Raw genomic sequence first — 15192 nt, forward strand, 5'->3', positions numbered from 1 at the left:
TCCTCTGCCCCTCCATCACCAAACCCACCCCCTGCAAGGGCTCAGCACCCCACATCCTCCTCCCTCAGCACCCACACAAGACAAGGAGGCTCCTTTATTTAAATAACCGAAGGTATAATTTCTTTTTTGTTGTTGTTGTTGATTTTTTGTAAAGCACACAACGTTCTCAGACCAATTAAAAGCGAACAGCAGACAACTGCACATAGAGGCACTGCTCCCTCCTCTCAGGAGGAGTCAGACATGGTTCCCCTTCCCAGGAGCCCTCCCAGGGCCCTCCTGGGTTGACCCTCCATGACAGCCCTTTATCTGCCACTCTCAGAAAGTGCTGGTTTGGTTCCCATCCTCCCACCCTGACCTTTCCCATCCCCTGAGTATGTACTGTAAGGCCCCTCTGAGGAAGCCCCTGGCAGCACCAGCTCAGCCCAAGGGCTCCTTCCATGGAGCTCCCTGCCTTTCCCAGCTGAGCCTTTAGCCCCAAAATGCCAGATAAACACAACTCCACCAATGCAGGCTGTAGGAGCTGCGTGTGCTGCTTACCTGAGTAGCCCCAGCTGGCTTATCCCAAGGTCCCCTGTGCCATGAACAGAAGAGCTAAAGCTACAGGAACCATGGACCTGACCCAGCCTCCAAGGGCATCAACATTCCACAGCTCCTGGTGAGGGATCCAGGAGCTCTGTTGGTCCATCACCCCAAGGCACAGAGGAACCCCTTTTATCTGACTGGGAAAGGGGTTTATGCCCCCCAAAGGGGGAGCTCAAGCCTTCCAAGCCTTCCCAGCCCCGTTCCAGCTGCAGCTCACCCACCCTGTGGCTCTGCAGGGGTTTCACAGGCCTCGGAGAGCAGCAGCTCCGCCCCGCAGATCAGCAGAGACGCGGGACAGGCACCATCTTTCGGCCAGTGCTGACCATGACAAGTGACAAAACGAGCACGACAGAGCCCTTTGCCTCCATAAGAGGCATTGCAGGGATGTGACCAGGCTGAGCCACCACCACGGCGGGGAGCTGGCAGCAGTTTCCCAACGTGATGCTGTTGTGACACAAGGGCATCTCAAGGGGACAGGCCTGTGTGTCCCACTGGTGGGTGGGAGTGCTCTGGGTTGTCCAGGGAGGACACCACACTCCTGGCACTGCTGAAAAGCCAAAATCTGGATTTTCAGCCAGTTCTCAGCCCTGTTTGAGCATCAAGGTTGTGCTGATACAAACTGCTGCCTGGTGGTTTCCACCTGGGACATCACAGGGCCACCTCGCGAGCTGAGCCTGCAGGAGCACAGGTGCAGGGACAGTCACATGAGGCAGAGCTCAGGCTCCAGGCAGGTTTTTGCTGTCACCCCAAGCTAGCTGCAAGAGCTGGGGGAACTCCCCTCTCTAGTCATTGAGCCCTTTGGTAGCACAAGTTTGATGCCTGAGAAATTCAGAAAAAGGAGATATTTCAAAGTGAGAAAATGAACCCATAAGAGAAATCCACTCAGAGGGGAACCTTAGTGCTGGCTTGACACCCTGTGTGTGCCAGTCTGTGGTGCTCCCAAGAGTTAGAAATCACTGCAGAGGAGAAGAAAATCCTTCAGTATTTGGCAAGAACGGACAGGTCCCTTTAGCCACCACCACACGGTGACACCACTGGAGAAGCCTCTAGGATGAGTCCTTTGCCTGGCCTGGATGGCCTGACAGCCTGAAGAGGGTCTCCCTCATGGTGCTGAAGCATCTGTCAGAGAGGTCGGTGACATCGTCTGACGTCAGCCCTTTGGTCTCTATTGGAGGCAGAACCTCAACCTTGATTTTACCTGGGGACGAGAGAGGAGCCTGTGAGAAACCCACACACCACAGGGGCTCTGTTCCCTACCCTGTTCCCCACCTTGGACAGCCCCAGCACAGCCCTCAACCCCTTCCAGGGCTTCAGGCATCCACCCCTGGAGCACAGGCAGAGTTAGATCCCAGCTCCAACAGCTGTGCCACCCAGAATAATCCCCCTGTGACCCAAACTGCCATCCCAGCCAGAGCCTGCCCAGAGCAGGAGGTGGTAACCAATTTTTAATGAAAACATCCCTCAATGTATTTAATTACAGCCCTTCCTGAGCTAACCCAGCCCAGGCTCTGGTGCCAAGTGCTTTGAACTGCCTCCAAACATCTCCCAGCAGGGCTCCTCCTGTTCACCCCAGCTCTGCTTCCCTCCCACACCCTTGTGAGCCAGATCTCCACACAGGACAACAGCAACCCTGTCTCCAAGTGACTCTTTGTTACCTGATGTAAACAGCTTTGTCTTTGGGTTATAGAAGGAGGTGAAGGAGGAATACACCACAGGGATCACCGGGACCTTGGGGAAGGGAAGAAAAAGAGGAGTTACTGGCACTTCAGCAGCTCAGGGCAGGCCGGACACAGGCAGCAAATCCCACACAGCAAAGCTGACCTGGCCTGGCTCTCAGACACACAGGGCACACACAGCCCCACAAACAACACCCACTTCCAAAGGCTGGAACAATCAGCAGTCAAATGGAATCAAAACCACTCCCGAAAAACTCAAGGCACAGGGATACTCAAGAAACCAGGGCCAAGTTCCACTCCAGCCTCTGCTCTGCACTGGCTTTTAGGGCTCCTCGACCCAAGTGAGGCTTCAAACCCCAGGTATTTTCTGTCCTGCAATCAAACACTGCAGGCTAGCTGTTCTGAAAGGCCTTGCCTGCTGTACAGGCACGTGTCTGGGGCAGGGTGGCTGCTCTGCTTTCAGTTTCTAAGAAAAGGAGTCACCAGTTATCAATTGCTCCCGGGGCAGCTTCAGACAGACACAGGGCCAGGAGGGCAGGCAGAGCTGTTGTTCCAGTGCTGATAACACAGCCAGGATCTACAGTCGGTGACTCAGGGGGGTGTAGCAGAGGCGGGGACCAGTTCCTTGTCATCCTTTCCTCCCAGCAGCTGCCAGGCTCTGCCTTGGCTGCATCACCCAGGCAGGAATGAGGATGGTATCGCAGAGCCTACGCCCTGGGCTTGGCCAAATGAACCCAGTGAGAGAGCTGGCATCTCTTTCCCAAAATCCCTGCTGTAACGCCTCTCCTGGGGAAACGAGTTTCCCCTGAGGCTTACAAGTCATCCCAGTCTCTGGCACACTGCCCCAGCACTGTGCCCAGGCAAACACCCTGCTCCTGAGACAGCTCTGGCTGGCTGAAGCTGTTTGCCTGCTCCCCCACTAACTGCTCGTGGATGCTGTCATTTTGGAGAGAAAAGACATACCAAGAACTGCCATATGGCTGCCAGGGAGGCAGCAGCTATTTTCACACAGAGCAAGCCCAGATGTTGCTCTAAAGCACAAGAATTAACAATCCTGAATCATCTCTACACTACTGCAACCTGGGGGATTGAGAACTGAATCAACAGCTTTGGGCTTCCCCAGGAAAGAACTCACTGGGCTCCCTGCCAGGAGCGAGCTCTGGGCTGCAGCCATGACCCCAGAAACCCTTGGGCACAGGCATTGCCCTGCCATGCTGCCAGGAAAGCCTGGAGATAGGGATCAAGGGTGCCTGTCCCTCACACTCCTCCCTCCAGAGGGGACAGCAGGACTGAGGCAGGCAGGAGAGAGGACAGGGCAATTCTCCACTGTCTACAGCCACTCATGCCCAGGGTCAGCTCATTCCCAGAGGGGATGGAAAAGGCTCTTGGCTGCTGCAGGGCAGCACTTCTGACACCAGTGGTTTACCTGAGTAGGTGTTACCTGGGAACACAGCTCATCTGAGAGCAAACGAACCACATACTGCATGATCAGTGTGCAGTGCCACTGCAAAAGCACTCAGGGTTCCCATGCAAGGGCCAAGCACTGTTACCTGTGCCTGGACAGCGAGGTGAAATGCTCCTTTCTTGAATGGCAGCAAATCCCCAGTGCAGTTCCTTGTGCCCTCTGGATATATCCACACCTTCATCTGCACATGGAGAGACAAGGCTCTGCTCCAGAAATCCACTTGCAGTGGTGGGAGACACCAGCCAGCTCTGCCAAGCTGAGCCAGCACCAGGAGTGCCACAATGCCCCCATGCCACCCCACCCAGCTCCACAGTGACACTCACATTCTCAGCCACCATAGTCTTGGCCACCTCTGACATCACCATCTTGGCACTGCTGGTGCTCTTCCTGTTGATGAAGATGACGCCACCAAGGTACATGATGAGCCCCACGCTGCCCATGTACATCAGCTCCTTCTTGCCCACCTGGACACAGTTGTCGGGCAGGACCTCCATCAGCCCTAATGGGATGGCAGAGGGCAAGACCCAGCAGTCACCCCTGGGACAAGGACAGGACAAGGACAGGGGCACCAGGGACAGGCTGGCTTCTCTCCTGGCTTCTGAGAGCAGGAGGCTTGGCACACGGCAGAATTAGTAGGGCAGGGTGGCTGCAGGTGACAGCAGGACACCCCCAGAGGCAGCTGATTCCCCAGCCCCAGGGAGTCCAGCAGGGCCACTGGCACATGTGCTGGGCCAGCACCTCAAGGACAGCAGAACCTGGGGTGCTGCACAGGTGTGGGATTGCTCAGAGTGACAGGAGACCCTTCCCACAACCAGCACCGGGGCTGCTTGTCCAGGAGGTAGAAGCAGGACTTCTCCCAATGGAGAGCAGGAGAAATGTTCTGCTCCCTCCCACCAGCTCCTCACCCATCATGTCGAGGACGCTCTGATGGTTGGACACAATGAGAGCAGGGCCCTCCACCTTGAAGTTCTCCAGTCCTTTCACCTCAAACCTCAGGCCGAAGAAATACTTGAAGGTCCTGACAAAAGCTTTGATGATTCTGCAGAAGAAAAAATGCAGTCAGCAGTAGAGCAGAGAGGGCAGGGGCTGCTGTACCCAGTGGGGGTGGAAGGAGACAAGAAGAGCTGTAGGACAGAGAACCTCCAGTCTTATTTGTGCTGTGCTCCACCCAGGTGTCTGCCCTGCACGGTCCCACGTGCTCCAGGAGTGCTGTTCTTTTGCTCTGTTCAGTGCCACGGTTCTGGGCTGCTCTGGTGCTACCAGGCTCTTCCTCCTGCAAGCAGCAGGGCCCCACAAGTTGTTCAAATAATTCTCCCAGGAGCTGCCACTCCCCAGCACACCCGACACCCAAGGAAGGCTCTGCCAGGTCTGCTCCTTGCAGTGCTGGAAGATGGTGCTCAGTGACATAAACAAACCTGGGGTGCCCAAGGAAGGAGGGGAATGAAAGTGAGAAACACTTCCCTGCACAAGGCAAGGATGCAGGCAGCATACAGGATGCTCCCCACGTGGCTTGGCAGAGGATGGGTGCCCCCAAGCAAGCCCATGCTCAAGCTTTTGCCCTTCCCCAGTGGATCTACAGGTCTGACAGAGCTCCCAGCTTTTCCCAGCTGGGACACTCCAGCAGCTCCACTCAGCCATGCCAGCACTGGAGCACATTTCCATGCCCTTGTCAGCCCACGGAAGCAGGGCCCATCTATGCCACCCCCTGACCTGGGGACTTGGGGACTTTCCAGCTAGGCCAAAGGACACGGGCAGAAGTTGGCAGAACACAGGGGCTATTTTGGGCAAGGGAACAGCCATTTACCAGGACAGGTGGCAGAGGAGCCTGCACGTGAACAAGGCTCCCAGGAACAGCCACCAGCGTGGCTCTGCTCTCCCCTAGAGCTGATTCCAGCTGACCTGACCTCCAGCAAGCACCTGGATGTCCTGCCTCAGGGCCAGGCAGCCAGGGGATGGAGCTTTCCTTCCTGTAGCAGGAGATTGAGGAACAGCCAGCTTTGTCCCCACCACAGGGTCCAGCTTGGGAACTGTGCAGCATCATCCTGCTGGGAAGCATCCTTGTCACTCAGGTGGGAGGTGAGCACCTGGACAACATCTCATCCTGGCCTGGCAGCAGCTCCCAGCTGCTGCTCTCCAAAAGTCTCCATAAACTCTTGAGCCACAGCACTTCCCTCAGCTTGCTCCTACCCACAGCAGCATTCACATCTCTGTGGGGTGTCCTCCCATGCAGACCACCCGAGCTGGCTGTGACACTGGAGTTCAGGCCAGGCCAATGCCCCGAGGTGACACTGCTATCAGTCCTCATTTCAACTTGCTGCAAAGAGCCACAGCCAGGGAAAGGACACAGGAATACAGAGCTCCCGAGCTCCACAGCCCACTCCAAGGTCACAGGGGTGCAGTCCAGGTGAAGAGATGGGGTTACAGGTGAGAAGAGGCAGGGTGACACGAACCAGAGAGGTCATGGGAGATGCCAGGCCACCAGGGTGACCTAAATCACACTTCTCCTCCCTTCTGACTGCCAACCGAAAAAGAGGTCACCGCTCTGGAAGTCACAGAGCTCAGTGGCTGCTGGGAGAGGCTGGTTACACATTACTCAAGAGCAACCATCCAGCTTCCTCCTGCCAGCCCGGGGACAGACTTTCCTTGCACAAGATGTGGCGTGAGCCACTGAAAGAGGCAAAGGGGCAGAGCTCAGAGCAGGCAAAGAGCAGGGGTGACCTGCTGGGCTGGCCACGTCACGCACAGGGTTAAAGGATGGATCTGAGTCCCCTCCGACCACACAAGCGGCTTCTCTGCCAGAATCAACGACCCAGACGTGGTGCAGCCACAGCTGCAGAGAGCTGTAAAACCAGTGCACTTATTGCCAGACACAAGGAGCACAAAAATGACAGGGAATGGGACTTTTCAGTGGATCCCTAACAGTCTGAGTATGAAAGCCAGCAGCCCCCAGATTCACGTGCTCTGCTCCACAGCCAGTCACAGAGGCTTGTTTAGGATACTCTGATTTTCAAGGACTACTGAAATCTGCTTACCAGATTGGAAGCTCGTGCAAGATGTTTTACCACAGATAAACAGTTCTATCTCTATCAGACAGCCCGGGTAACCTCTTCCAAATCACACCAGCTTGACACTGGAGCCAGCAGCACTGCAAGAACGGGGTGTTCTGCACCAGGCAACAACACCATTATCTCTGTCTGTCCACCAGCACATGCTCTGCTCCAGCCCCCTTTCCGAAGCTGGAATAAGCAGCCTGGGATGTTGGAGAAATAAGGAATTCACTGGACCACCTCAGCCATGGACCTCCCAGGGGCTGGGATACATCACCAGGATCTTCAGCCAGTGCCACTACAAGAAAACAACAGGCTTAAGTTACAGGAAAAGGGTGGTTCTGGCCAAAATTCAGCCCTGGGTTTCAGCATGAGGAGTTATCCAATGCAAGTTCTTGTTCCCAAATAATTCCTTGAAGTTTACAGAAAATTTAGAGGGTTTATTTTGGGGGGAAATAAAAGGATAGTGTCTCCATCACTGACATAATAAATTCTCCCAGCTGCAGAGCTGGCTGAGCATTGGAAAGCTGCTCCTGAGTGAGCAAAGGCGACCAAAGCTGGAGAGAGAGCCAGGCTGGAAGTGGCAGAGCAGACTGCCTGGGGCCATGGCACCAGCTGGGACCAGCAGGGCACAGCCCTCAAGGCAGCACATCAGTGCCCTGTGCCCGCTCCCTCCGCCCTGAGTGCTACGTGTGAAAGCCACACTGCAAAGCAAAGTCCAGCTCCACCTGCTCAGATGCTGCCAACCTTTAACCCTAAAGGATGTTAAGGCTCTGCTTTCCCCTGCATCCATATGACATGCTCAGCAGAGGTAAAAAGCTGCCTAGGGGAGAGCAAAACCAGGAAATGAGCTGTCCTGTGCTGCCAGCAGAAGTGCCAGCTCTGCCCTTAGAATGTACCTTGGCATGGAGAGGAGGTGCTGGATGACAGCAGCCCTTGCCACAGGTGTCCTGTCAGGGGACACAGCGCAGGACAGCAGCTGCAGGAGAGCTGTGCCCTGGCAGCACATGGCACACAGCCTGCCAGCCTCTGCTCCTGGGGTAGGAAACACCCCAAACACAACCACCCAACTATTAGAAGCAAAAGGAACCTTCTAGAGATCAGCTCCATCTGCCACGGCAGGGTCACCCAGTGACACAGGTGTGTTTGGAATGTCTCCAGACAGGTAGATTCCTCACACTCCCCGGACAGCCTGCTCCAGTGCTCTGCCACTCTCAACAAACACTGCTCTCATGCAGCTTTCCCTAAAAGAGCCACCACCGCCACCTTCCAGGCGCTTCATCCCCAAACGTGCCTTGCCGAGGGCTCTGCCAGGACAGCCACCTCTGAGCCAAGAGGGGACCCCCGGGGCTGCGCTGACACCGATGTGACAGAGGCCGCCACCACCCCAGGGGCTCCGGGCAGCGGCGGGGGGGTGACACCGCTGTCCCCAGCGCCCGTTCCCCCCTCACCTCATGTTCTTGACGGTGCGGCCGCCGTTGACCAGCAGGCAGGCTACGGCCGCCAGCGCCGAGACCACCAGGCACAGCACGCAGTAGAAGCCGATGCGCAGCGCGAAGTTGACGGTGGGGCTGAGCTCCATGAGGACGTGGAGCAGCAGCAGCACGGCCGTGCCCCATAGCAGCCACCCCATCTCCATGACGGCTCCACCCGGATCAGCCGCCACCGCTACCTCCTCCCCGGGCAGGCCGTGCTGAGCCCGCCTTATGTGGGCGGCCCGGCCCGCCCCGCCGCTCCCTCGGCGGGGCGGGACGGGCGAGCGGGGAATGTTCGCTGTGGAGCGGGCATTCCTCAGGCTGCTGGGCGGGCCGCGGTGGCCATGGCGAGGGGAGAAGGGCGGTTGGTTTCCTCACGGACCCCTGTGGGGCTTTGGGACCCTTATGGGGCTTTGGTCCCCTCATGGAGCAGCGTGGGGCTTTGGTCCTCTCACGGACCCTTATGGGGATTTTGTCCCTTCATGGAGCACTGTGGGGGTTTGGTCCCCTCACGGACCCTTATGGGGATTTTGTCCCTTCATGGAGCACTGTGGGGGTTTGGTCCCCTCACGGACCCCTTATGGGGCTTTGGTCCCCTCATGGAGCAGTGTGGGGCTTTGGTCCCCTCACGGCGTACTGTGGGGGTTTGGTCCCCTCACGGAGCACTGTGGGGGTTTGGTCCCCGCATCGAGGGCTGTGGAAGTTTGGGACCCTCGTGGAACCATGTGGAGTTTTGAGACCCCCCCCGCCCCATCCCCACCATGGATTCCTGGGGGCGTTTTGTCCCTTTATAAAGCCCTGTGGGGGGTTTGGTCCCCTCAGGGAGCCCTGGTGGGGGTTTGGTCCTTGCATCGAGGCTTGTGGAAGTTTGGGACCTTCATGGAACCATGTGGAGTTTTGAGACCACCATGGATTCCTGGGGACATTTTGTCCCCTTATGAAGCCCTGTGAGGGGTTTGGTCCCCTCATGGTGCTATGTGGAGGTCTGGCACCTTCATGGAGCCCTCTGGACATTTTATCCCTTCATGGAACCCTGTGGGGGGTTTGGTCCCCTCATGAAGCCCTGTGGACGTTTGATCCCCCCATGGAGCCCTGTGGGCCTTTGGGACCTTCATGGTGCCATGTGGGGGGTTTTCCCTGCCTGTGAGATGCCATGGAAAGGCTTTGGGTCCTCCTCCATGCTGTGAGGGAGCTTGTGTCCCTCAGGGCACTGTGTGAGGTTTGGGAACACTCATGGACCCTCGCCCACCTCTTCCGCTGGTGCTTGATGCTGGTTTTCCAGTGACACAAATGTGCTGAGCAGGATGGAGCTTTCCCTGCTGGCGCTGGGGTTAGGATAGGATCAGGCCCTGCAGCTCTGTGGGTTACAAAGCTGATACGGGAGATGAAAGTGTCTGCTGGAACCGACACAAACCATTGTCATTGACCTCATCTGGTTTTGCAACACTTTTTATAGCAAAACCCAAGTCCTACAAGTCTCCACGGAGACTCCACTGGGGTAAGATGTGACCCTGTGGTTCTGAGCATCCCCTTGGCATCCACAGCTTTGCAGCTTCTGGAAAAATCAAGGAGAAGTGTTAGCCCTGTTAAAATAACCGTTGTTCCCTCAGCTGTCCTTGGATTCACCAACAGAGGTTGCGTGCTGTTCCCAAACAAGCTCTCACCAGAAAAGGGAGGGCTCACTGCACTTTCCCTACCCCACAGCAGCTTTGGGGCTGGCAGCAGGAGACAGGCTCCTTCTCTACCGAGAGCTCCCGGCTGGCACTCCCTACGGCTGCCAGGCAATGACATCTCAGAGCTGGTCTCATGATTCCAGCTAATGCATCAAAGAACCCTTATTGTATTAGCATCTCCACACAGCATTAGCTTAATCCCTGCTGCCTGCGTCCTGTGGGCTGTTCAGGGAGCCTTGCTCCAGTTCCATGCCAGCCAACATATGCCTGGGAAGTCACCGAGACCTTTGCAGCTGAGCAGACGCTGGGCCCGGAGCAATTCTGTGTTATCCTCGTGACTTTTCGCTTTTGATGCCACGGGAAGAAAGTCCCTGGTGATCTGTCACTGGGGCGTCGTGCGGGCCGATCCGCGGAGCTCATAAACGCTGGCTGACGTTGGGAATGAAATCTAAATTCCGGCAGGGCCGCGGTGCCGGCGGCAAGCGGAGTGAACAGATCCGGTGTGGCGGGGTTGGTGCAATGCTCCACGTGTGGGTTCGTGGAGGAGCTTGGCTGCCATCCCCTTCTCCCCACGCTCTCCAGAGCGTTATCTGGAGTAATGCAAATGAAACATTTAGTATTAGTCTGCAGCTCAAGGAAGGGGAGCGCTTTCTGATGCCAGATTAGAAGCCAGACATGGGCCTGCCTGCGAGCAAGCAGAGCTGTCACACTGAGTTATTTCATAAGGCAGGCGGTGGTGCTGCCAGATGACGACAGCCTGTGCGTTAACATTTTCATAACAAACTGCCTGATGGAAAAGGCCTGAGAGCCGCTGCCTGCTGTGCAACACAAGGATCACCTCATCACCCTGAGACATGACCATTTTGGGGTAGAGGCAAGGGTGACCCCATCCCTGTCCTCCCAAGCTGCAGCAGCCAGGATGAAGCAGTTCCAAATTCTCAAAAAATCTCGGTTTGCTAGATTGTGTAGTGTGTTTTGCGTATTTAAACTACTGACTGGATTATTTAAATGTGGTAGAAGGGTACCCTGCAGGTAGTGTAGCTGAGCAGAGCCCAGAATCCTTGGCAGGAGCAAGAACACATCACGTGCCAAGCAGAAGGGTCCACACAGCATCACTGCTGGTGGGATTTCTGTGCCTGGGTCCATGAAGAGCCATGAAGCTCAAAGCATTACCCTTGTCTTACAATAATCTGGCTGTGTGCTTTTATCTTTTATTTGCCTAAATTTATTGCTTCCCTTGGCAACAACATGTGACCTCCCTGTGGATGACTAGCTTCTGACTGGAAAAGAAACAGAGCCAGGGAGAACATCTCCCACATACGGAGAAGGGAAGAGAGGGAAAGCACTTGGAGGAGTAGGAAGGAAGGAGGGATGTGTCCATCTCCTGGCTGAGCAGGTTGTAGAGCAGCAGGAGGCTTGGGGCTGGGTGGGTGCTCGGCAGGACCCTCTGGAGATGCCGGCTGTGCCGAAGGAAGGCTGGATTTGTGGAGAATCTCACTCATGCTGCCTCGCCCTGCCTCTGCTCTTGGCTTCCCACAGCGCCTCTGGCAGCTCTACCCATCGGCCTGCTTCCCTTTGCCTCCTGCCAAGGGCTGTGTGTTGAAAGCAGCAGCTGGGTTTGGTGACATTAAAGTGGGGGGGAGGAGGCAGCAACCAGCCAAACATCCTCATTCGTGGCCTTTTCGTGGCACGCATGTGTGAGGCTGGGAGCCCTCACAGGAAGGGCTGACAGCACGAAGCCGTGGGCTGTGCAAAGTCCTTGGCACCTCGTGCTGGGTGCTGCACAGCAGCCTCCATTGCCAGGGGCTTGGGGACAGTGAGGTGATCCGCACATCTGCCAGAACTCCTTCCAGACCTCTCTCAGCCTGTCCATCCATGCATGCACTGATCTATCCTCTTCCCTCTTCACCTGTCTGAATTAGCGGCTGACTTTGGGAGATGTGTCAGAGCCTGGTGTCACTGTGTGTCACCTCTGCGTAGCTCAGGGTACACAGGACAGTCCAGCATCACAGCACTGATGTGTTTACCCTGTGTAACACTCCCACACGGGCAGGGCTGCAGGCTGGGAACCTGGACCTTGTTTGCATCCATAAGCAAGGTTGCCCCAAGGGCTGACATCACTGGCTGGCATCAATTTTCCTGGAAGTGTTGCCCTGGCAAAGACACAGAAGAGGTTTGCCCTGGTTGGGAACACCAGAGTCTGCTTGGTGAGGATGGTGCTAAGAGCAGTTTTTGCAAAGCATGTGGGTGAATCTCATTTCCCTGTCGCCTAAAAGGGCACACGGGAGGTGAAATTTTCCTGCTGCTCCTTGTGTGGGCACCAGGGAAGCTCACGGTGAGCCCACAGTCACAGGGGCAGAGCTTCAGCCTGACCCTCAGCCTCCACGCTGGCTCCTGTTGCTCCATGGCCACACTCCCTGTGGTTGCTGGGCTCCTCGGTAATCACACGTCAGCGCTCTGGTGACAACAGAGTAAACACTGGGGAGGAACCGGCTGGTGACTCAGCGTGGTTTCAACGTGAGCGCTGCAGTTCCCTGCTCACAACAGAGCCTCGCACAAGAACCAGAAGCATGAGATTGTTAAACGGCCCGGCAGGCACAGCCTCCACTGGCCTCTGGAAAGGCAAAGAGCCCAAAGGACTTTGACTCTGGGAACATGCAATTGAGAGAGAAATGTGTTTTAAAAGGCTATTAAATAATCTGAACCTTCCTTCCTTCCTGTAACCTTTACTCACCTATGAGTAACTCTATTGGAAAAGTAAGACATAATCTGCTGGGATGTTCACACCAGCCAGGTGTAGATTTAAATCCATGCAAGACACAAGGCAGGATGCTGATCCACAGAGGAATGCCACACCAGCACCCCACAGGGTGCCAGGGCTATCAGTGAGGCTGAAGATTGGTGTTTGCAGAGCCAGTGCGCATCATGCAAGGATTGCAGCACCACCAAGCCCCCCAGCACTGGCTTTTATTCTTTTGCTCCTGGTAGACTTTGCCAAAAACAGGAGGTAGCAAAAGCACACGACTTCCAGATCTTACTATTGCATTTACATTTGAAACCACAGGCTGGAAATCCCCCTGCACCTCATGGTCTCTGCACTATGCTCGTAAATGAGGGTGTGCCCAGTACAGGACATTTTGTCTGGCTCTCGAGCTCTTTCAGGCACAAGGATGTAAAATTGGAATCACTTTTTTTTTTTCTAAGTTGCAATATGATTAGGCTTTCTCCCAAATGTCATGTGTAAATAAAGGAAATTAAATTGTTTCTGAGGATTTTGTGCTGGTGGAAGGGACTGGGTGGTTGACCTGGAGACTGATGGACTGAGCAGGGAAGGCAGAGCTGCGAGCCAAGGGCTTCTCTTGGTGGACAACCTGGGACTGGAGAGAGGTTTGTTGCATCTCTCATGTCAGAGGTTCTCAGATCAGGGAGCCCCTGCTCATCATCAGCATAATGTGTCCCACCTGGTCTGGATTCCCATAACGAGGCACACCTGAGCTGGATTCCCATGAGGAGTCCACCTAGGCTGGAGTCCTATGAGGAGTCCACGTGGGTTGGATTCCCATAAAGAGTCCACCTGGCCTGGATTCCCATAACAAGGCACACCTGGTCTGGATTCAGCTGGTGGTGCTGAGCTCTGGGTGTGTCTCCAGGGTTGGACTGCCAGGTGTTTATGGGCTGTGTGTGCCCCACCTGTGCAACCGGAGCCAGCAATCTCATCCCCTCCTCTCCTGCAGCCCTTGATCCCAGTGCTGCGGCTGTGTGGCTGTAATTACAGGAACGAGGAAGATCCTGTTTCCCTGGGGATCTGCAGTACTGACCACTGCAAAGTGGGACACTGGGGCTCTGGGAGTTGAGGCAAGGTGTGCCCAGAGAGGGATGCTGATCTCCATCCCTGCCTCCCAAAGGACATTTCCCTTACTCTGCAGCATCCCACGGCACCTTCTGGTGCAGGCCCTGTTTGCTGAGCCATGCTCTCTCCCCAGGCTGAGTGTGGTGTTCCTGGGTTGCCAGACCTGGCAGCACTGTGCCGCATGGTGTGCCAGCTCTGTGGCACCCAGCAGGACTAAAGGGCCTTTGGGTGAAGTCCAGGTGTGCCACTGGTGTGCGTCACGGGGCTGTTTCTGGAGCTGAGCTCAGCCATGGGCAGCGGCAGCACCTCCCCAGCCCCAGATCACCCCGAGGCCACTGGTTGCTCTGCTGGTGCCAGAACCACCACCTTTGAAGATGATCCCATCCTCCTTGCTCCTCTGAGCAGGTCTCCTGCCCCCTTCTCTGCCTCTCCAAGGGAAAATGGGCTCCAGCACCTGCACAGACACTTGCTGGGGCTGAGCACAGGAGCTGCTGGAGAAGGAAAAAGGTGTGTTACCACCATGGAGCAGTGGAAATGTACTGACACCATTGGGCAGGGTGGGAGGGAGCGGAGCAGCCCGGGGTGCTTTCAGCACAAAGACCGTTTTTCTTGTGAACAACTCCAGTCTTGCCACAGGAATGAATCTGGGCTGGGGCTGAGCTCACACAGGGCTGGATCCCGAAACAGGCTGCTGGGATTGGCTGCACCACGGCCAGGCAGCAGCTTTGTTTAGTAGAAGCACAACTGGGTGAAACCAGCACCCAGGTCTTTGGGCGTGTGAAATCAGTACCCATCTCTTCCAGGGGTGCCTGTGTGGGAACAGAGTGTCTGGGCAATTGCTGGGTAGGATGGTAAGGTACCTGGAATTGGATACCACAAACTCCCCAGGTGCTGCCCTCTCATTGCAGAGCCCTGCTGGAGCTACCACTGTGTTGCAACTGGCTCCTCCAGGTGCCAGAGTCACCACAAAGTGAATTCTTTTCCTCCCTGGAAATAAGCCATGCACACCTCAGTGGGCTAAAATCCACACGGGGAATATGTCTGCATGAAACAAACAGTTGCTCTCTCTCGGTTTCCTCTGTTATTGATTAATGCCTCTTAATGACTCTGACCTCAAAAAATCTTGTAGTTGCCGCCTGTCACAGAAGATCAATGGAGCGGCATTAGCAGGAGATAGAGGCAAACTGTCCCAGGTGAGCTCTCTGCCGAGGCCAATCTGGAAGCAGCACAATCAATAGTTCAGCATGACCTCTCCCTCTTGCTTGCTTTTTTTCTCCTTGAGCTGGTTGGGCAATAAAGTCTGCTCTGAGCTTTCACCAGGACTAGATTATAACTATCCAAATTGATCTGATCTGTAAAGGATAAAAGGGCCTCTTAAGCCAGCTGTCTGCACTGGCAAAACTCAAGTGGCTGAGCAGACAGGG

The 15192-nt window shown here is 55.6% G+C and overlaps 1 protein-coding gene across 1 annotated transcript; it reads right to left on the reverse strand.

The window, feature by feature from the left end:
- Positions 1–80: 80 nt before the first annotated feature.
- Positions 81–9174, reverse strand: AGPAT2 (1-acylglycerol-3-phosphate O-acyltransferase 2). The gene is made up of 6 exons (XM_053996479.1): positions 8222–9174; positions 4629–4762; positions 4047–4222; positions 3809–3904; positions 2238–2310; positions 81–1780 (listed from the first exon to the last, which is right to left on the reverse strand). Exons 1-6 carry the CDS (start codon positions 8407–8409, stop codon positions 1629–1631), a joined length of 819 nt encoding a protein of 272 aa, XP_053852454.1. The 5' UTR covers positions 8410–9174; the 3' UTR covers positions 81–1628.
- Between the last annotated feature and the right edge of the window lie 6018 nt (positions 9175–15192).

Source organism: Vidua macroura, chromosome 21, assembly GCF_024509145.1.
Source record: "Vidua macroura isolate BioBank_ID:100142 chromosome 21, ASM2450914v1, whole genome shotgun sequence".
Lineage (NCBI taxonomy): Eukaryota > Metazoa > Chordata > Aves > Passeriformes > Viduidae > Vidua > Vidua macroura.

Bases quoted from the DNA above. Each gene is read 5' to 3' on its own strand.
- AGPAT2 (XM_053996479.1), bottom strand. From the start codon at position 8,409: ATGGAGATGGGGTGGCTGCTATGGGGCACGGCCGTGCTGCTGCTGCTC. The intron at 3,905-4,046 runs GTGAGTGTCACT...CTCCATGTGCAG, and splicing joins AGACTATGGTGGCTGAGAAT to ATGAAGGTGTGGATATATCC. The intron at 2,311-3,808 runs GTAACAGTGCTT...CCCTTCCCCAAG, and splicing joins ACCTCGCTGTCCAGGCACAG to GTCCCGGTGATCCCTGTGGT.